Here is a 22,128-nt window from a genome sequence, read left to right on the forward strand (position 1 = left end):
AACTTGGGATTTCATGCTTACAATAAACCACTCAGAAAACCAGAAGTGGCACTGTGGCTCAAGTAGTAGAGTGCTAACCTTGAGCTGAAGAGGTGAGGGATAGTGCTCAGGCCCAGGCCCAACCACAAAAAAAAAAAAGTTATGTTGATTTATTTGGATAAATGTTCCATTTATCCAAATCCTTTCTAACACTTCCTGTTGTCTTAGTGTTTCTATCCACTGTAACAGGTATAAATAGGTATTTCATTGTGATTTGGATCTACATTTTCCTGATTAGTCATGTTGACAATTTCTTCATATCTCTGCTTTCTATTTTATGTCTTCTCTTGAGAAATGTCTGTTTAGAATCTTTTCCACATCTTATTTGGATTATCTGTTTTCTTACAATTGAACCATCCTTGCATCCAGAATGAATCTCACATAATTATAACACATAGTGTTTTTAATGTGCTAGAAATTTAATTTTCTTGTACTTTCTTACAGATTCTTACTTCTCTATCTAGCATACTAATTTCTAGTTGGTCCTTGTATGGTTTTGGTATCAGGATAATGCTGGTCTTGTAGAATAAGTTTGGAAATATTTTCCCCTCAGTTTTTTGAATAATTTAAGAAGAAGTTATGTTACTTATCCCTTAAGTGGATAGCGGTAGAAATTCAACAATGAAACCATCAGATCCTGGACTTTAATTGATGAGTACTTTTAAATAACATTACACTACTTTACAAGAAGGTCTTAATTTGCTTTTAGCAACTCACAGCATCTCTAGGGAAAAAAATTATGATCTAAACTATCTAGACTTATTGATATGATAAGATTTCTTCATAATTATTTGTCATTATTTTATCACTGCAATGTTTGTGGGAAACCTATAGTTGGAAAAGTTATCCTTGCTGGTAATGTTCACTAATCCTTAAATTTCATTAACATGACTTTTTAAAAATATCCAATTGTCTCTTATTTCCAGATATTGCAGCTACAGAACAATGGCTAGTGAGGATCTCTTTACATCAAGGATTAAATATTTATACTACTGAAGGAACTCTATTGGATAGTATTCGAGGTAAATGTCAGGACTCTATTGGATCACCCAACGAGGGCCTCACTCATTCTATGGGTTCCTAGAAGGCTCCCTGGAAAGAATGACATGCAAATGAAGACCAGAAAGAAAGGATTAAAGAAACAACAAATATTCAAAGGCCCTTGAGCTATAGTCTAGCAAAAGTTAAAGCTGAAGAATTAAAAGATAATAGATCCCAGACAGCTATTTGCCATATAATAGACCTTTCCAAGTCTGTGCCTCTACTCAACCTTTGCTTTACTGAAAAACTGACATTGGATTGATGTTTCCTGTTAGTTTACTCCCAACTTCTGTTTTCTAGAAGCTTCTAAATCTCTTAGCCATCAATGATAACTTCCCCTGATCTGCATTGCTACTCTGGATTTATTCCCTCTCTTCTTTTCCTCTTTTGGGCACCCTTCCTGGAGGTACTACAATACCAGATTGATGAATGTACTACAATATCAGGTACTACAATACCAGATTGATGAATGCTATTTATCTCCTGCTCCAAAGATCCATTTAATATACTCACTGCAGACTGAATAAGGACCAGATACTGAACTGATAGGGACAAATACTACACTTGATCTTTTTTTTTTTTTTTTTTTGGTCAGTTGTGGGGCTTGAACTCTGGGCCTGGGTGCTGTCCCTCAGCGATTCAGCTCAAGGCGAGTGTTCTACCATTTGAGCCACAGTGCCACTTCTGGTTTTCTGGCTGTTGACTGGAGATAAGACTCTCACAGACTTTCTTTCCTGCCTGGACTGGCTTTGAACCATAATCCTCAGATCTTAGCCTCTTTAGTAGCTAGGATTATAAGCATGAGCACCAGTGCCCTGTTATTACACTTGATCTTAACCAAAAGCTTCATTTTTTAAATCTACTGCTCTTTCAATGGGATGTGGAAAAGAAGAAAAGGTGAATGTCAGCTGCTGAAGCATAAGCTGCTCTCAAAATTATAAATGTGCATATCTTATGTCCAACAATTCCATTTCTAGGGACAGAGCTTGTGACTAATGATGTTTTCAACATGTGACCAGAGCAGTATCTCTCATGGACATGATCTTTCACAATGCGACATTCCCAGCTCCCTTTGAGGGAATTAGACTTCATTCCTTCTGGAAAATAAGACTTTCCTCTATTCTTGACTGATGAGTGAGATCATACTGCACTAGTTTTTAATCTATCAAATAGTTTCTTTACATAGTTTCTTTAAACTACTGTGAAAGGCAAATAGTTAAGCTCCATTTTCAAGAATTAACTACAATTTAAACTACAATTTAAACTTCTGCATTTGACTTCCACAGAACCTATTCTTCAGTGGAATCTTGGAAATGTAATGACCCCAGACCAGCTCAGCTTATTATATCCACATGTGCTGGATCTCAAAGTGGCAAAGTGCCCCTGTGCCAATGATGTAGCATTACTTGGCTTTGTTATGAATTTTACATATAGTGGTAAGTTGGCAGACTTACTGAATATTGGAAGTAACTAGAACTTGTATTTGTTAAGATGATGCTAGACTGTCAGTACAAATTAAATGCATAGACAAAATGGAGTCAAAATGAGTCCTAAAATGTCTACAAATGTATTCCTTATCACTTTCCCTTGTCTACTTGTATGTTGTAGTAAGGAAAATTTTCAAATAAGTTCAATGGCTTCTTGCTAATAGTGGCTTAAGTTCTCCATTTTATTGGTCTTCCCTTTAATAACATGTTACTTCTTCCCAGAGATTCTTTTTTTTAATTAGTTTTTTTATTGTGAAAATACCGTATAGAGGGGTTACAATTACATGAACAAGGAAATGAGTACATTTATTATCAAACATTGTTTCCCCTTCCCATCTCTTCCCATCTCCCCCCACCACCACCCCCACACTCAGAGATTCTTTATTGTTTCTAACCTATATGATATTTGTGTAACATATAAATAGATATTATTATTCATGAAGCACCAAATTATTTAGTAAGGATGCATTTTCTATGGCTACTGTAATGTCTAATAGCATATGGAAGAAAAGACAACTGCTTTTCTTTTTCCCACTTACACTTCTGACATCAAATGTATGGATTTTTTCTTTCTTTTTTTTTTTTTTTTTTTTTGGTCTGGTCGTGGGGCCTGAACTCTGGGCCTGGGCGCTGTCCCTCAGCTCTTCAGCTCAAGGCTAGCACTCTATCACTTGAGCCACAGCGCCACTTCCAGCTTTTTTTTTTTCTGCTTATGTGGTGCTGAGGAATCGAACCCAGGGCCTCATGCATGCAAGACAAGCGCTCTACCACTGAGCCAACTTCTCAGCCCTGCATGGATTTTTTCATACCAAGCAATTCTCCAGTTCTCAGTAGATACACATGAATGTCCCAGGAGTATCCTCTGCTTTAATTCACATCTGGCACTAACTACAAGGAGTTGGCCCTGGCCCACACAGGTTAAAGACTCAGAAGCCAGTTGCAGGTTCCAGATTGTGACCCATACTTATTAACAACCTACTGTACATCAAATGGATCAGATCCCATTCCCCACTTCTTGCTACAACAGTGAAGCACTCACCTACATTTACCAGCCTTTTGTTGTTGTTGTTGTAAAAATAAATGACATTGCAAATGAAGTAAATGAACTTTGAGATGAACAGGTCCATGAAGGTCTCAAGCCTGGGAACTTCTGCTCCATGGAGTCTAGCATCACCACCCTCTCTCTGCATGGATAAATACATTAACCTCGATGTTCTCTAGTATTTCAAATATTTTTTGTCCTGGAGCTTGAACTCAGCAGGGCCTGGGTGCTTGTCCCTGAGCTACTAGATAGCTATCTAGCTCTTGAGCTACATAGCACTCTTACCACGTTGAGCCACAGCTCCACTTTGAGTTTCTGGTGGTTAATTGAAGATAAATGTCTCATGGACTTTCCTGCCTAGACTGGCTTTGAGACAGTAATCAAATCTCAGCCTCCTGAGCAGCTAGTATTACAGGCATGAGCTACTGTTGTATGGCGAGAAACACAGAAGCAACATTTTGAGAGGCTAAACTGAGAGTCTTTATTGGAGAGGCAGTGGCTACAGATGGACTCTTGTCTCTAAGACCCACAGACTCTCAAATATACTTAACACTGTCAGAAAACTGAGCCATGTGAGCAGGAGAGGAAAGAAAGATCAGAAAAACGATACCAACAAACCAGATCAGCTCTAATGGAGAGCTGAAGTGAGATGCCGTGATGACTGAAAGAGAGACAGGAAACACTAGACAAGAGGCATGGCATAATGGCACCTGAGCTGATCTGTGCTTACATAGAGTCCAGTGGGAGGGCAAGATCACAGGGAGCTTGAGAGCTTAAGCACGGGACTGACAGGTCCAGCAACCCAGCATCCAAGCCTTCACCCCTACCTCTAGAAATTCAAGCATGCCTATCACTTGGAGGTAGAGCTTCCCTGTCTCTACCTTGAAGACAGAATGGCACAAGTTAAACTCTACATCCTATCATCCACCACATGGGCAAGATAGCACTGGTTAGATTCAATATCCTTATTTCACTACGAGCACCCAGCACTTCAAAGATTTTTTAATGATTCTATCATATCAGCATGATCAATCATTTTCTCAATCTCCAGCCTTGCTCCTCTTCCTGGAGGATGGCATGGGAGACTGAAAATTTCAAGCTTTCAATTATGATTTGGTTTTAATGACCCGCCACCATTTTAAGCTGATAGGAAGCAACCAAAAGTCACCTCATTAGAACAAAAGACAGTCCTGTGACCCAGGAAATTCCAAGCAATGTAAACACTTCATGTCAGGAACAGAGATAAAATATCAAGTACATATTTCTTACTATATACTACAGTAATGCACTACCATATATATTTCAACTGTGAATAGTATTATTTTAATATTTTAATTAGGTCATTGTAGACCTAGTAGTCATCAATTCCAATTAATATGAAGATCAAAAGAAATATTTTAAAATATTACAAATAAAGTTATATACTTATTATGCATTAATAATATATCTATTTATATAAAAGAGCTATAGAAATATAATTAGAATGGATATAAAAATGATACAAGGGTGCAGATTATAATAACAATATATAAAAAGTACCCACCAAAGACAAATTCAAGATTCCCTCTTCTTTTCTACACAGTCCCAGTTCTAGTTAAAACTACCATACTCATACACTAGAGAAGCACAGAATTGCTAGAAATGATTTGCTCAGTAGTCTCACCTTCAAATTCCACTGGATGGTCTCACTTTAAATTCATGATCCTGCCACTCAAGCAGGTGCCGAGCACTGCCTAGATTGCCAATCACTCTTCCCTGGTACATTTGCTCTCTCACTCTGCAAGGTGACCTTATCACACCTTGTCCCACTTCTGCAGCACTGAGCATCCCCTTTTCTCCCCTCACTCTCAGCAGTACCTTTATCTAGTGCTTCACAGAGAAAATAAATATTTACTGCAGGAACTCTTACATTGTCCTGCTTGCAAATCTACCTTCATAGTCAAATTCATACTGGCACAATTTGCCTTTTCCCTGTGGTATTTGTTGTAAGAAGTGCCTCTGCTGCTATCAAAGGGTGCCCCTCACTCCTTACGTCCAGGTTCCATTCCTCTCAGCCACCTAAAGAAGTTAGCGCTAGTGGGGTGCTGGTGTCGCACGCCTATAATCCTAGCTACTCAGAAGGCTGAAATCTGAGGATCATGGTTCAAAGCCAGCCTGGACAGGAAAGTACATGAGACTCTTATCTCCAATAAACCACCAGAAAACTGGAAGTGGTTCTGTGGCTTAAGTGGTAGAGCTCTTGCCTTGAGCTGAAGAGCTCAGGGACAATGGCCAAGCCCAGAGTTCAAGCCCCATGACAGATGGGGGGGGGAGGAGGAGGAGGAGGGGAGGAGGAGGAGGAGGAGGAGGAGGAGGGGGAGGAGGAGGGGGAGGAGGAGGGGGAGGAGGAGGAGGAGGAGGAGGAGGAGGAGGAGGAGGAGGAGGAGGAGGAGGAGGAGGAGGAGGAGGAAAAGAAAGCTCTAGAATCAATTTTCTGGCTTTCTCTTCTGAACAAACCATTGCACTCTCCCTCTGTCTAATCCATCTGAATGATAATAAGCGCCAATATTACCCAGTTCAACAAAACCTATCTTGCTTTCTGTTCTCTTCACAATGAAGTTTATGGGAGAAATTTGTCAAGAGATGGTGCTATATCATCCCTTTTCTCTTCCTTCTGCACATCAGACATGTTTCCACCAGTATCCCAGAACAATTCTCAAGATCACCCATGGCTTCTCCTTCTCCATCTCTATCTCCATCTCCCCCAGCCAAGTCCTCCTCCTCCCAGCAGCATTAACGCAAGTGGACACCTTGTCCTCACTTTCTCTTCTTCAAGACACTACCTTCAATTGCTTTTCTATTTCTTCATTGACCACAATTTAGCTCTCTAGACTGACTCCTCTTCAGTGAGACTTCTACATGCTAATGTACCTAGGGCTTTGTCCCTGCCTTTTCTTCCTTGCATGAGTAACCATGTGCTCTCTGGAAGATTTAATCCAGCTGCGCAGTAGGTAGGACATCTGCAGGTTGATGATTCCCAAATGTACATTGCTGCTGCTGATGGTCCTTAAGATCAAGTGCTCCTGTGTTAGTTGCTTCGTTTTCATTTCCTCTTTTATTGTGTATGTCCATCGTGGGGCCTGAACTCTGGGCCTAGGTGCTGTCCCTCAGCAATTCAGCTCAAGGCTAGCACTCTACCACTTGAACCACTGCACCACTTCTGGCTTTTTCTGCTCATGTGGTGCTAAGGAATCAAACCCAGGGCCTCATGCATGCAAGGCAAGCACTCTACCACTGAGCAATCCTCCCAGCCTCCTCATTTTCTCTTAATAGCCGATGGATGTGTCATATATCACAATAAACCACCTTTCAAAATTAGTTCAGCCAATTAGCATCCAATTGGTTGACACTTAAATGTAGGACATACTCTTGTCTGCTCTAGCCTCATAATATTCCAAAATGATGCTTTCTCCAATGTCCACCCCAGTGTGACCACATCTCCCTTCCTCTAAAAGTTTGTGACAACTCAACCTTATTTATCTGCTAGACAAGTCTCTTAAGTGCTCTCTCTGTTTCTATTCTTGACCCAGTAGAGACCCTTCACAGAACCATCAGAGTGATATTCTCAAGTATAAATTCTGTCATATCACTTCCCTTATTCAAACAGTGGCTTCCTTTTCCCATTAAAAGTCAAACTTAGCCGGGCACCAGTGGCTCATGCCTGTAATCCTAGCTACTGAGTAGGCTGAGATCTGAGGATCACAGTTCAAAGCCAGCCCGGGCAGGAAAGTCTGTGAAACTCTTATCTCCCATAAACCACCAAAACTGGAGGTGGCGTTATAGCTCAAGTGGTAGAGCACTCGCCTTACACTGAAGAGTGCAGGGACAGCGCCCAAGCCCAGAGTTCAAGCCCCACGACCAACAACAACAAAAAAAGTCAAACTCATAATGGTCTAGTCTACATCAACTTCAACAGCCCCAAAATACAATTTTAGACAGTTTGTCATAAGGTGATTAACTGCTAAAAATATTAACCAACATAAAGTGTTCATTTTCTTGCTTATTACACTATTAAATATTTGAAAACTTCACAGGAGTCTGATCATCTGCTACCATGCTGGATATACCTGCTCATTCCCATGTACCTATAAAACTCAACTTTATGTTTAGAAGAATGAATCCTATCTTTAACTTTCTTCTTCCTGGAAAAGAACTGGGAGTTAAAAAGACACACTTCAGGGGCTGGGAAGGTAGCTCAGTGGTAGAGTGCTTGCCTTGCATGCCTGAGGCCCTGGGTTCGATTCCTCAGCACCACATAAGCAGAAAAAGCCGGAAGTGGTGCTGAGGCTCAAGTGGTAGAGCGCTAGCCTTCAGCTGAAGAGCTGAGGGACAGTGCCTAGGCCCAGAGTTCAGGCCCCACAACTGATAAAAAAAACAAAAGACACACTTCAAAGTATGATTTGTCCTACATTCACCTTACAGAAACAAACTATACATATTCAAGTGTCTTCAGCACCCATAAACCCTACTCCCAATCACAAAACTTCATATTAGCATTCCATATATACTTATTATCTTTAAGTAGCTGTACAGAAGAGTTGCCATTTAACAAAGCAGTTTATGAATACAATTCCAAGCTATGGCCAAGGAAAGGTGAAGCCATGGGGTAATGTACTTTCCCTCTTATTTTAAGAGGGTCTCATGAGGCTTTAGTTATTTTTTTTCTATTTTTGAAAATCACAGGGGCTGGGGGTTTAGCCCAGCGGAAGGGCGCCCACCTGGCGCGCCCAAGGCCCTGGGTTCGGTTCTCAGCCCTAGTTTAAAAAGAAAAAGAAAAGAAAATCACAAATATTGACGTTAACCACAGTTTTCCCCCCTCTCTTTTCCCTCCTTTAAATTCATTTATTGTTTGTTTTTTTTTTTTTGTTTGTTTGTTTGTTGGGCCCAATCAGGGGGCCTGAACTCTGGGCCTGGGCGCTGTCCCTCAGTTCTTCAGCTCAAGGCTAGCACTCTACCACTTGAGCCAGAGCGCCACTTCTGGCTTTTTTCTTTCTGCTTATGTGGTGCTGAGGAATTGAACCCAGGGTCTCATGCATGCAAGGCAAGCGCTCTACCACTGAGCCACCTTCTCAGCTCGAATTCATTTATTGTTGATCAAAACAGCCCTTTTGGACTAAGAACAAACACTGTGCTTATTATTTTTTGCTTAGAAGTATATTGTCAGGGAGAAAAATATTTCCTCTACTATTCAATATCTGCAAATTAAATTGACAAGAAAAATTGAGTGGAGAAAAAGCATATGCCTTTATTAATATTAACTTGACCAGGAGCTCACAGGAAAAAAAAAAGTGAAATTCAAGTGATTGAACTCAGAGTTTACACATCACATCATTTTAATGCAGGAAAGGCATTTGAACTCCTAAGAATAGTAAGCTGTGAGGAAGTAATGAGGAAATAAGGTGAGGGAATGAATGAATGACCAGGTTGTCTTAGTACAATCTGTTGATATGATGTTGTTTTGGTATCTTTTTCCTCATCCAGGAGGACAGAGCCTACATCTATTGACACTCAAATAATCCTTAAATCACAGTAGTCTAGCCAGGCATTTTCTCACTCTCATGGCCTTTTTCTTCCCTGTAGGTGTTTTTATCGGCATTACCTTCTCTGGATTCTGGAATTACAATGATACCATATGGTATGATTTGACCAGTATCATGTATTCACAACTTCAGGAAGGTAACTTCTCTGGGTGCTTTCATTATTCAGCATTTCCCTTACAGCTACATTTGATCAGTATTGATGAAGTGTCTATTAAATGCCTACTTTTATTTTCTTTTTAACCCATGGTATGATTTGATTTCTTTCTGTAGAACATGCAGAGCTTACACTGATAGACATGGTCTTAGCAAATCATTACTTAATTATGCTCACCTCTTTGGGTCTTTATGTAAGTGAAGATCTGCTCCATCCAACCAATCAGATAATAAAGGTATGAAAACCTCTGTGAATAATTGCTACCCTTAAATGTCTTCTGCAATATAAAAAGAAGTATTTGGCTTTTGAATAAAGCATGGTATATCTTAGAATTGAGATACTTCCTTCTTTTAAAAAATGTAAAAGCAGCCAGGAGCTGGTGGCTCATGTCTGTAATCATAGCTACTCAGGTGGCTGAGATCTGAGGCTCACAGTTCAAAGCCAGCCAGGACAGGAAAGTCTGTGAGACTCTTATCTCCAATTAATCACCAGAAAACCAGAAGTGGTGCTGTGGTTCAAGTGGTAGAGCACTAGCCTTGAGCTGAAGAGCTCAGGATAGCACCCAGGCCCAGAATTAAGCCCCGTAACTGACAAAAAATAAAAAATGTAAAAGCATAGTATAGCTACTTTTCCCTTTCCTTCATAATATTGAATGTACAATTTTGAAATGGTGTTAGTTTTATTTCTGTATGCACTTATAGTAAGATTTAAATATATGTAGAAAAGATGTTATCTATTTTTTTTTCTTTTTCCAGTACTGGGGCTTGAACTCAGGGCCTTACACACTTGCTTGGCATTTTTGCCCAAGGCTGATGCTCTCCTCTTTGAACAAAACCTCCACTTCCAGCTTTTTGATGATCAATTGGAAATAAGAGTCTGATTGAGTTTACTGTCCAAACTGGCTTTGAACTACAATCCTCAGATCTCAGCCTCCTGAGTAGCTAGGATTATAGGCGTGAGCCATCAGGGCCTAGTTTATTTCTTTATAGCTCTATATGTGCCTCAGAGGCTATAACATAATTTATAAAGCTAAATTCATTAAAAGTAAGCGTTCTCTGAGATTTGCCAGTTACTCTGAGAGGATCCTTATACCTTGAATACAAATATTGAAGTAGCATGCTAAACCCCATTACTATACATGTACAATTACTATATGTCATGTACAATTACTATATGTCAAGTACACATGTACAATTACTATATGTCAAGTAAAGTTAGAACAACAACCACAAAATGCCTGCAGACATCTGGGGCTCCCTCCTGCTGGGAACCTCTGTGTAGGACAACTCAGAATTGTCCTGCCAAGAAATTTTAGGAAATTTTAGAAATTAGGAAATTTTAAGGAAAAATGAAGATGAGTCTGTTCTACAGGGCATATCCTCAGAGAAGACTAGTGAGATTTCTCAGGCAGGAGAATGTAGGAAATAAAATATAAGTTGTTGAGATTGAAAAGCACATAATGTGTTTAGATAAAACTATGCAATCGCTGGGATGTAGCTCAGTGGCAAAGAGTTTTCCTAGCAATTGCAATGTCCTGGGTTCAGTTCCTAATACAGAAAAAGAAAAGACCAAAAAAAAAAAAAAAAGGTATCCGATACAATGGAATTCTTAAACATGTTGATAAATACCTCCCTCAAAATTATCGCAACAGATAAAAGACAAGGAATCAAAATTCAGGAGCAGAGGAAAGCTAACAGGAAATAAAGCAGAGGCAAGTATACTGATTGAGAAGCAGATATTATTTATACACAGGGTACTATTGTCTTTATTCAGGTGTATAAATATTCATAGCCTCTCTGAAGACCTGCCATTAGTTGCTTAGATAATAGATCTAGCCTGGTAAAACAGTGAGTTGAAGATGAAAGAACAGCCACTGTGGCTTCAGTTGAAGGCACTGAGTTAGATAGGGCTTAAGTCCTGAGTCTTGAATCTGACTGTTGTAGGCTTGGAAGAAGAAACCAGATGGGAAGAGAAAATAATAAATGTTAAAGTTATAAACCAAAGTTGGTGGCAGACTCACTGTCTCCCTGCATGCCTCTTAACTCCTCCCTTTAAACCATTAAAAGATAAGGCTTTCCACAAGGCCCTGGGGCCATCCCAACCTCCACAATATGAAAATAATAAAAATAAAAGCATGTTTTTGCTTCTTTTTTAATCTTGATCTTTTCTGGAATTTCATAAAGTATAAATAAATTGGTAAAATGATGAAATCAAAGACTAAAAGGGAAATCTTCCGGATATTGTGTAAATTGTGTAAAAGGCTGTCTTTAAGGTTTGACCATCTTAACTGCTAGAATAGAAAAACTACATTTTCTCAGGTATAATTCAAATTGTTATGTTTTTTATATACAATATGCAAGCAACAGTTTAAATTTCTTTTTTTTCCCCCTTCTAGCTCTTTAGGGCAGACTTTTGTGGCTTTGAAAGGGTAAGAAGCTTTTCATTTTCAAGTGTTGGCTGAAAGATATGTATACAGCCAGGCAATGGTAGCTCATACATGTAATCCTAGCTACTCAGGAGTCAGATCTGAGGATCTGGTTTGAAGCCATCCTGGGCAGAAAAGTACATGAGACTTTATCTTCAATTAATCACCAAAAAGTAAAAAAAAAAAAAAAAAATGGAGCTGTGGCTCAAGTGGTCAGCACCACCGTTGAGTGAAAAAGGAAATGGACAATATTACAGACCTTGAGTTCAAGCCTGATGGAGATATGATGAGCTGTAAATACAATAGTTCTCATACAGGTTATTCCTGCTACTGCAGTATCATTTACAATTTGAACTAAAAATAGTGTCCAGCGACACCAGGCAGTTCTGTTTCAAGGAAAAGGTGCTCATTCTCATTTCAAAAACCACCCTTGTCTATGACTGTATATTTTGTCCAGGCTGTTATGGTTATTCAAGTCATGTTCTGCGCAAGGTACCCAGCTAAGTAGAGTGGTGCCTGGAATGTGGTCAATTTCTTCCCAACCTACCTACCCTGGTACTCATCTGTGCCTACTTGGAGAAAGAGACACAAAAAATGTCTTCCACTCTAGCAACATCTCTGCCCCCTGGTGGAGATTTTGGAGAATTTTTCTTCTTCTGTCACTGAAAGTTAAGTTTTGTGGTTCAGCTAAGATTCCCATCAACACATCATCAGGATTTGTAAACTATAAACAAAATTGTGAGTGGCCTATGGCTTGTCCCCTTGCTTTCGTCCACAGAAATAGATATTTCCTAGAAACTGACTGGCTGTCCTGCTAGTGGGAGAAAAGTGAACAGAAGAACTGGGAAAAGCAGACAGGCAAAACTGATTTATATTCAAAAGAACTGACAGCAACATAGTGGGCTTCTCTGTCTTCAGCCTCTTATCTGTAGATTCAACCACCCATGACTAAAAAATATTAGGGGAAAAATTCACATGAAATGAACACAAACAGATGATAGTCTTGTGACTGTTCCCAGGGCAGCACAGCAAGTAACAACTACTTGCTCAGCTTCTGGTGTTGTGTTATAGCAACAGAAAATGGCCAGCAACATTGAGAACAAGGCATTTTTCAGCTCAGGGCAGCAGAAGATCCAGAGGTGGAGGATCCTGCAGCGCACTGGGCTTACAGTGCTCAGGAGCTACCAGAGATGTTTCTCAGCCTCTGCAGTATGGCTGAGAGGAGGACTGAAGAGAAGTCCACTAGAAGGCTGACTTCGGGTTCTGAGCAAAAGGAATGGCATCCTCCAGGGGTGGAGAGCACATGGTCTTCTTTCCTTTCAGCATTGCCACAGTTTGAGCTATTCCAAACCCATGCCTGAACCTTCCCTTTAAAGCATGGCCAAGGTAGCTGGGCTTCCTGACAGAGTAAGCTCCTTAGGGGCAGAATGTGTTCTAGAGTGCTGATAGAACAGGAGACAGCTGAATGGGAGCAATGAAATTTAGTAAGAAAATCACAGTATGTGAACATCACAGTCAGGATGTAATAAACACCTGCTGTAGTTAGTGTCATTGGCACTGTGACATTAGCAAGGGAAAAAAAGACAACCAACATCCATAAGAGTTCCAAGTTTAGCAGAAAAATGTTTTCTTAGACTAAATACCAAAATAGCAAATAAAAATGTAATAAATTGAAGGCCAGAATCACTACTGTTTAGATACAGATTACCACCAAGGAAGACCAAGATAAGGAACTTCTGAAACTATTTAGGGACTGTAGCTAGAAACCACAAGAACAATGCTGAACCTCTGGGAAAGAGCTCCAGAAGGTACACAGGTGAAGAACAGAGTTATCAGAAAAAAAAAATTTTTTGCCAGTCCTGGGACTTGAACTCTGAGCTTGGGCATTGTCCCGGAGTTCCTTTTTGCTCAAGGCAAGGGCTCTTCCAATTGAGCCAGCTCCACTTCCAGCTTTTTCTGTGATGAATTGGAGATAAGAGTATCAAGAACTTCCCTGCCTGAACTGGCCTCCAACAGCAATCCTCAAATTTCAGCCTTCTGAATAGCTAGGATTACAAGCATGAACCAACACAGGTGCCAGACTGGATGGATTAAAAAAAAAAAAACTACAAGGGCTGGGAAGGTGGCTCAGTAGTAGAGTGCTTGCCTTGGATGCATGAGGCCCTGGGTTCAATTCCTCAGCACCACATAAGCAGAAAAAGCTGGAAGTGGCACTGTGGCTCAAGTAGTAGGGAGCTAGCCTTGAACTGAAGAGCTGAGGGACAGCGCCCAGGCCCAGAGTTCAAGCCCCATGATCAACCAAAAAAAAAAAAAAATCCTAAAAATAAATAAATAAATATATAAAAATCCTGAATCTGAAATTAGAGGTGGGGCTTGGTCTTGGTTGTCAACATGCCATGATTGAGAGATGGCTGCAAAATTGGTTAACACACACTTCTGGATTTGATAGTGTTTCCAGAGACAGTTGGCATGTAGGGCAACAGAATGGGGATGATCCACCTTGAAGGTGTATAGCTCCATCTAGTGGGCTGAGAGACCAGGTGAAACAAAAAAAGTGGAAAGAAGCTTGAAGGTGCCCGCACTGAGCTAAGCTCTTCTTGAACAGGTGCACTTCTTGTTCCTTCCATTTTGTATAGGCATCAGACTGAAGGTTCGTCAGCTTTTGATCTGACTTGCACCAGTGCTTCACAGGGAGTCCTTCCAACTCAAATTTGGGGCTTCTGATCAATTCAAAAAGTTCACTAATGCCGGGCGCCGGTGGCTCATACCTGTAATCCTAGCTACTCAGGAGGCTAAGATCTGAGGATCACGGTTCAAAGTGAGCCCAGGCAGGAAAAGTCCATGAGACTCTTATTTCCAATAAACCACCAGAAAACTGGAAGTGGCATATGGCTCAAGTGTAGAGTGCTAGCCTTAAGCTGAAGAGCTGAGGGACAGCACCAGGCCCAGAGTTCAAGCCCCACAACTGACTCAAAAAAAAAAAAAAAAAGTTCATTAGTGAGACATTTTTCAATTGACATGTTCATTCATGTACAATTCTACTTTCTGCATTCCCTTATTCAAAACTTGTCTTCTACACTCTTGTCATCTTTCTATAATATTTGGTTTGAAGGGATGTGGGTTTTTTGTTGTTATAAACCTTTGATTTTCTTATAAGTACCGCGCACTAACTGATTGCGCCCCTGGAGCTCCACCTTTGATTTTCTTTACATGCAAATTTCTGTCTTGCCTTACATCTTTGAGCTACCAAACTTTGGAAATTTTTAGTATACTTTAAAAAATCTTAAATCTACATGTTCCCTAAATAATATTTTCATTTACTTATTTACACAGGTTGACTATGTCAAGGGAAAGTTGTGGTACAATGAAAGATGTTTTGCTAATAGAGAACATTTTGAAGGTAAATTTGAAGTTAAAGAAGTATTAACAAATTTTTGTCAATATCCATAATCTATATCATTAAATGAAATGGGGGGGGGGAAGATGGGAAGGGATGGGAAGGGGAAACAAAGGAGGAAGCAACAATGCTTGATAAGAAATGCACTCATTACCTTGCCCATGTAATTGTAACCACTCTGTACAGTATTTTCAGAATAAAAAAAAGAAATGGTATGCAACAAAAATAGGATAAAATATAACAGCAAATATATTTTATATAAATCGATAGTATAAAAATAAGGGGAAAGTTTTTAAAATTTGAGATAATAGGCACAAATAACCACAAAGAAAAGGTGTGTTCTTATACATTAATTGATGACAAATAACTTCCAGTCATTTTGATAGAAACTGTTTTCATAGTACTATCCTTCTAATCATAGAAATATCAGAGTTGCTCATAATATCTGTGTCTTTCTATATTATAGTTGACTATGTTACTGTCACCTTTGACAGGAATAGGACACTAAGTGAGGTAAGATATTGAATATCTTAAAAGGTGAGAAATTTTTGTTATGCATGACTTTAAGAATTATTATTAAATTTTTAAAAATCCAAGCAGGAAGTAGAGCTGTGGCTCATGTGGTAGAGTGCTAGCCATGAGCACAAAAGTTAAGGGATAAAAGGAACCCTATTGAAAAGTTGTTGGGAATGTAAACTAGTACAACCACTCTGGACAGCAGTCTTGATTTCCTCAAAAGAAACATAGCTGGGTGCCAGTGGCTCATGCCTGTAATCCTAGTAACTCAGGAGTCTGAGATCTAAGGATCACAGTTTGAAGTCAACCCCAGGCAGGAAAATCTGTGAGACTCTTATCTACAATTAACCACCAGAAAAACAGAACTGGCGCTGTGGCTCAAAATGGTAGAATGCTAACCCTTGAGCACTAAAACCTCAGGGACAGTACCTAGAACCTGAGTTCAAGCCCTGTGACCATAAAAACAAACAAACAAAAAAAAAACACTAAACATAGATCTTCCCTAGGATCCAACCATACCACTCCTGGGCATCTACCTAGAACATCACAAGTCACAATACCATAAAGACACTTGTACATGTAGAAATAGCCCAAATGCCCTACAATAGATGATGAGTGGATCCAAAAAATATACACAATGGAATTTTACACAGCCATCAGAAAGAATAATATTATGTCATTTGCAGGGAAATGGATGGACCTAGAACAAATCATGTTAAGTGAGATAAGCCAAGCTCAGAGAGACAAATGACCCATGTTTTCTCTTATATGTGGAAACTAGATCTAGAATATACCAGGACATGATAAAGATACAGGTCTCTAGGCATTCACACACAGTGAGACTAAAGTATGATACTCTTAGGAGAGGGACACAAAGGTACAATGCCTCTGGGCATCTGATGATAAAAATAATATTTATCAAAATGAACTCCAGGAAATGGAAAGAAGAGGGTTTTTTTTTCTTTGTTGCTATTTTGTTTTTATCTTGTTTGTTTATTTATCTGTCTTTGGAGGAGTAAGGGGAAGCACAGAAATGGAGGTACAAAGGATAAACAAATGTAGCAGTGGTACTTGCTAGAGACTATGTTGAAAATGAACTATACAACTTATGGGTGGTGATGGGAAGGAAAAATTGGGAGAGAATGAAGAAAGAGATGACATTGTCCAAAAAAAAGGTACTCTTTACTTGACTTATAAAACTGTAAACCTTTATAATAACAACTTTAAAAATTATTTTAAAAGCCGGGCGCTGGTGGCTCACGCCTGTAATCCTACCTACTCAGGAGGCTGAGATCTGAGAATCGCGGTTCAAAGCCAGCCCGGGCAGGAGAGACCATGAGACTCCTATCTCCAATAAACCACCAGAAAACCGGAAGTGGTGCTGTAGCTCAAGTGGTAGAGCGCTCGCCTTGAGCTGAAGAACTGAGGGACAGCACCCAAGCCCAGAGTTCAAGCCCCACGACCGACAAAAAAAAAAAAAAAAAAAAAAAAAAATTATTTTAAAAGACACTCAGGCCCTGAGTTCAATCCCCAGGACTGGCACAACAACTACAATTACAACCATGGCAAATCTATCTGCTGAGAAGTTTCCTGATCTGCTTTTCCAATGATGTCTCTATTTAGGTATAATGGCAGTTGCTCTAATTATGATAAATTGAGATCTCCACACTGACTCCCCACAGACAATAAAAACCAGAAGGCAATGTTTTGCAGGGTTTTTTCCTAGACTGATTTCCCCAGAAGCAAGTCACGACTGTAAAGATTTTTATTTATTTATTTATTTTTTTGCCAGTCATGGTGCCTGAACCCTGGGCCTGGGCACTGTCCCTCAGCTCTTCAGCTCAAGGCTAGTGCTCTACCACTTGAGCCACAGCACCACTTCCAGCTTTTTCTGCTTATGTGGTGCTGAGGAATCGAACCCAGGGCCTCATGCATGCAAGGCAAGCACTCTACCACTAAGCCACCTTCCCAGCCCCGCGACTGTAAAGATTTTTAAAATATGCCTCGTCACCATCATGATATCTCAATGATTTATGATTTTCCTATGATAACAAATTAGGACTTAAATTTCAAAGACAGAATTAACTTGTCCTTTCTCTCTTTTTTTGCAGTCAAGCTCTTGTTTTTATAGTCAAGAACCATTCCTTAATTGGATGCCTTGCATACCATATAATTCCAAAAGTGTAAAATCTTTGCCAAAGGTGATAACATTTCTTGTTGATCCAGAGCAAAATACTGGTATTTACCTCTTCAGTGATACGGTATGTCTTATAACCTACAGGTGATCATTCTTGCAAATGTATTTTCACATTCTCATTATGTTTGGCAATACAGCCTGATCAAAATTGGCAATCGCAAGATTATATTCTGATAAATAGTATTATTTGACACAAGAAATTTCTTACCTTTAATTGTCATTTAGTTTGACAAAAGTGAAAATCAAGCCCAGGCAAAGTAAGTCATATCAATTATCAAACGTTGGGAGGCCCAAATTGGAAGGGTCACAGTTCAAGGGCCAGCAACTAACTTAAGGAGACCCCACCTCAACAAATAAGCTGGGTACAGTGATTTCCATTTCTAATCACAACTGTGTGAGAAGTATAGATAGGAGGATTGCAGTTCTGAAGTCAATTCAGGACAAAAAGGCAAGACCCTGCCTGAAAACTAACCTAAAGTAAGAAGGAAGTAAGAAGGCCGTATGGCTCAAATGGTAGTATACTTGCCTAGCAAGCATAGGGCCCTGAGATCAATTTTCAGTACTCAAAAACAAAAACAAAAAAAAACCCTGTGATACTGGTTGTGCTTTGCTAATTCTTCAGAAAGACATAAGCTCAACATTTTTCATATAAATTTCAGGTTCCATGGCTAGTAAAGATGGGCATGCAACCCACATGCACACACAAAATAACCCATTGTTGCAGGTCTATAGTTTCTATTCTAAAGGTCTTTAACAAGAGTTATGAAGTAGAATTCTTCTCAGCATCATAAGAAAATACCTAAGTCTGTTCCGGCCCTTTAGACTGTAGAAGAGAAAATCTTTTACTTGTCTTCAATCACAAGGCCTTGAAAATTAAAATAATAAAAGAGTAGTAGGAGAAAAGAAAACCTTGCATTTATATAGGCATTGTGCATCTTTATGGGATAAAGTCTATAATAATGGTGGTTAAAGTTGGGAGATCGGGGCTGGGAAGATAGCTCTGTGGTAGAGTGCTTGCCTTGCATGCATGAGGCCCTGGGTTCAATTCCTCAGTACCATATGAGCAGAAAAAGCTGGAAGTGGTGCTGTGGCGCAAGAGGTAGAGCACTAGCCTTGAACTGAAGAGCTGAGGGATAGCGCCCAAGCCCAGAGTTCAGGCCTCATGACTGAAAAAAACAAAAACAAAAAACAAAAAAACTAAAACTTGGGAGATGACCTTAATGGTGATAGGAAAAGAAATAATACCCAAAATGGATCACTTTGGTTTAAAGTTAATTGTAGGTTGAATCAACTTTTTTGTTGTTAGTCATGGGGCTTGAATTTAGAACCTGGCCACTGTCCCTGAGCTCTTTTGCTCAAGGCTAGTGCTCTGCCACTTTGAGCCAAATCTCCACTTCTGGTTTTCTGGTGGTTAACTAGAGATGAGAATCTCATGGAGTTCCTGCCTGGGCTGGCTTTGAACTATGATTGTTAGATCTCAGCCTCTGAGTATCTAGGATTATAGGCATGAGCCACCAGTGTCTGGATTGAATGAACATTTTTGAAATTTAACTGGTTGATTTGTTTGGGGGAAACAAATTACGTTCCCTCCCTCCCTCCCTCCCTCCCTCCCTCCCTCCCTCCCTCCCTCTCTCCCTTCCATTTCCTTCTTTCCTTCCTTCTTAACAGATAACTAGGTTTTCAGGTCCACAAATGAGAGACAGGAAGATAAATATTTGCCCAAGCAAGTACCTTCCTGAAAACCTTAATATTTAGCTGGAGAAGGGACTGTTTGCTTTCTCATTTCTAGGGTTAGAGCCATTCTGGTACGAAGCAGATGGTAGTTTCTCTTCCTAGAAGTTCTTGGGTTTTAGTCAGATCAGGAAAGCTCTGAGAATTTTGCCTCTTTTCATTTCTTTTCTGCCTCAGTTGAATCAAATGTTTCAGCTTAAAATTATCTTTACATCAAAGTGGTATGTCTTAAGACCTCGGTTACCTAGAATGGAATATGGCTCAGACATTCACACTTTGAGCACATAGTTATATGTGTTGACATTGCAGGCTGTCTGTAAAGTTCAATAATGACTCTACAATAAACCTCTCTGTGCCATTTATTATAAAACTTTGAGCCAATTATTTTGTCTCCCGAACTTTATTCAATATCTATCAAATAGGCAGGAGAAGAGAATACAGAAACATCAGAGTTTACTAATCCTTCCGTTTAGTGCTATGTGAAATCCAAGTGACAGGAACATCTAAAAATTGTAATAGTGATCGTGGAAAAGTACTCATCACTCTTTATGCTTGTTTTATTTTTCTCCTAGGCTACCAAACGTACCATGGTTACTGTGAATGTTCTACAGGATTCACAACCAAGTCTCCAAACCAAATTTCCTCCTTTCCACTTTCCTGCCTCATTCTCTAACCCTCTTGGGATGGTGTTTCATCCCCGAAGCCACTTTCTTTATGTTTATGGAAACCAGGTATGTTCCCAACAACCTTCCTCCGCTGGTGTATGAGGCCGAGTCTAGTACTTCCTCCCTGCTCAGTGATTGTGCATAAAGGAGAGAGCCACTCAGCTGATCCAGGAGGTAAAAGGAGGAAAAAAGACTGTGACTGTTGACCACTTATCAGGTGCTATGCTTAGTACCTACTGTCAGTTTTCACTTTTCTACTCCTTTCCTGAGCCATGGTTAACCAAAGCTTTCCTGAACTTGACCACTTATAAGACATTTCTTTGAAACTTTGGATAATTGAGATTTCTCCATGAACCTATAGAAAGTATGTGTATATCTGGCATTTCTAGCATTTACCATTGGCATTTCTTTATCTGATTTTGTCTGCCACTTTCTGGTTATGTTGTTCTTTCTGTTTTGAGTTTCGAGTTTTGAGACAATCTGGCTATGTAGCCCAGGCTAGCTCAGAACCTTCTGTCTTCACCTCCTCAGCACTGGGATTTCAGGGGCAAACTACCACATCCTTCACCACACCCTTCAGCTAAGGTTGTGGTGTTCTTCCTTCCGGTAGCATACTCCATCTGTGGGCCTCCCCATCAATCTATTCAGGATGGGTTTGAAAGCTTGGTAAAAGGCTTTTCAGTTCCAAGGGGCCATTTTTAACTCTGAAATGAAGAACACTGTTTAGATTTAAACAAAAGTGCTTACAAGAATTCAGGTTTCAACATTTTCCAATCCTGGGACTTCTGCTGATTTGGTGACTCAGAAGATATACTGTGTACTGATGTCCCCTTGCAATGGCCTCTAGCAACCAATAATATATAACCCAGTGTGTGGAAAGCCAGTCAGAGCAACCTAAATTGATTCAAAACATTTGTGCAGTGGGGCCAAACAAAAATAGTTCAGTTATTAAACACCTTGTCCCTTTGTTTCTTCAAATTCAATTTTCTCACCCTTGTTGAAACACTTGATTGGTTCCTAATTGAACATGTGTCCCTTGGTTTGTAAATCAATTCTATACCTAAGTGAAGACTGCTTTTATTTTAGTCTTGTTATAATTCTTAAGAATCTCTATCCTCAGGCTGGGAAGGTGGCTCAGTGATAGAGCGCTTGCCTTGCATGCCTGAGGCCCTGGGTTTGATTCCTCAGCACCACAAAAGGAAAAAAGCCAGAAGTGGCGCTGTGGCTCAAGTGGTAGAGCACTAGCCTTGAGCTGAAGAGCTGAGGGACAGCGCCCAGGCCCAGAGTTCAGGCCCCACAACCGGACCCCCCCCCCAAAAAAAAACAAAACAGAATCTCTATCCTATGCAGAGAGATTTGTAAAGGTAGCACCTTTTTCTAGGTCTTCTTGAAACACTGTTTCAAACCTCCCTTTGCTTTTGAATTTTATTATTCTCCTCCTATTGGTGCCTTTCCTAATATCTGGCTCAATGCAATACAACTGAGAGGAAATCTTCCACAACAGAGATTTTCTCCCAAGACAAGAAATAATAGAGTGGACCACACACACCAACGGTCTGTGGAGTCCAGAGGATACCTGAGGCACTGGAACCTTTCTCTCCGGACTAAGCATGCTGATGGCCCCTTGCTTGGAAACCACTGAAATCAGAGGTGATGAGAGGCAGATTAGGGCTGCATATGAGGATCTCTAGTTTCCAAGAACAAGTAACAGATTGCTTAGAGATTCTGCCACTTCTGAAGCAACATGCTCAAGCAAGAGAGGCCACAGCCTCAGAAAATGTTTTGAGTTCCTAGAACCTCTAAAGCTGAGAGGTAAAAGTTTTTATGAAACCAGTCCAAAGTATTTATTTCAAAC

The 22,128-nt window shown here is 40.0% G+C and overlaps 1 protein-coding gene across 4 annotated transcripts in view; it reads left to right on the forward strand.

Annotated features, from left to right (window-relative positions):
• The window catches only part of LOC138831485 (cation channel sperm-associated auxiliary subunit beta-like), an 80,729-nt gene that overhangs the window by 18,087 nt on the left and 40,514 nt on the right, over positions 1 to 22,128 (forward strand). For all 4 annotated transcript variants that reach the window (XM_070028547.1, XM_070028548.1, XM_070028545.1 and 1 more), the window contains exons 6-14: positions 966 to 1,061; positions 2,367 to 2,516; positions 9,229 to 9,324; positions 9,459 to 9,577; positions 11,738 to 11,770; positions 15,101 to 15,167; positions 15,631 to 15,677; positions 17,792 to 17,941; positions 20,181 to 20,339. In XM_070028547.1, the coding sequence (XP_069884648.1) occupies positions 966 to 1,061; positions 2,367 to 2,516; positions 9,229 to 9,324; positions 9,459 to 9,577; positions 11,738 to 11,770; positions 15,101 to 15,167; positions 15,631 to 15,677; positions 17,792 to 17,941; positions 20,181 to 20,339 (917 nt within the window). The remainder of the gene's footprint in view (positions 1 to 965; positions 1,062 to 2,366; positions 2,517 to 9,228; positions 9,325 to 9,458; positions 9,578 to 11,737; positions 11,771 to 15,100; positions 15,168 to 15,630; positions 15,678 to 17,791; positions 17,942 to 20,180; positions 20,340 to 22,128) is intronic.

Source organism: Dipodomys merriami, unplaced genomic scaffold, assembly GCF_024711535.1.
Source record: "Dipodomys merriami isolate MVZ:Mamm:240054 unplaced genomic scaffold, mDipMer1.0.p SCAF_198, whole genome shotgun sequence".
Lineage (NCBI taxonomy): Eukaryota > Metazoa > Chordata > Mammalia > Rodentia > Heteromyidae > Dipodomys > Dipodomys merriami.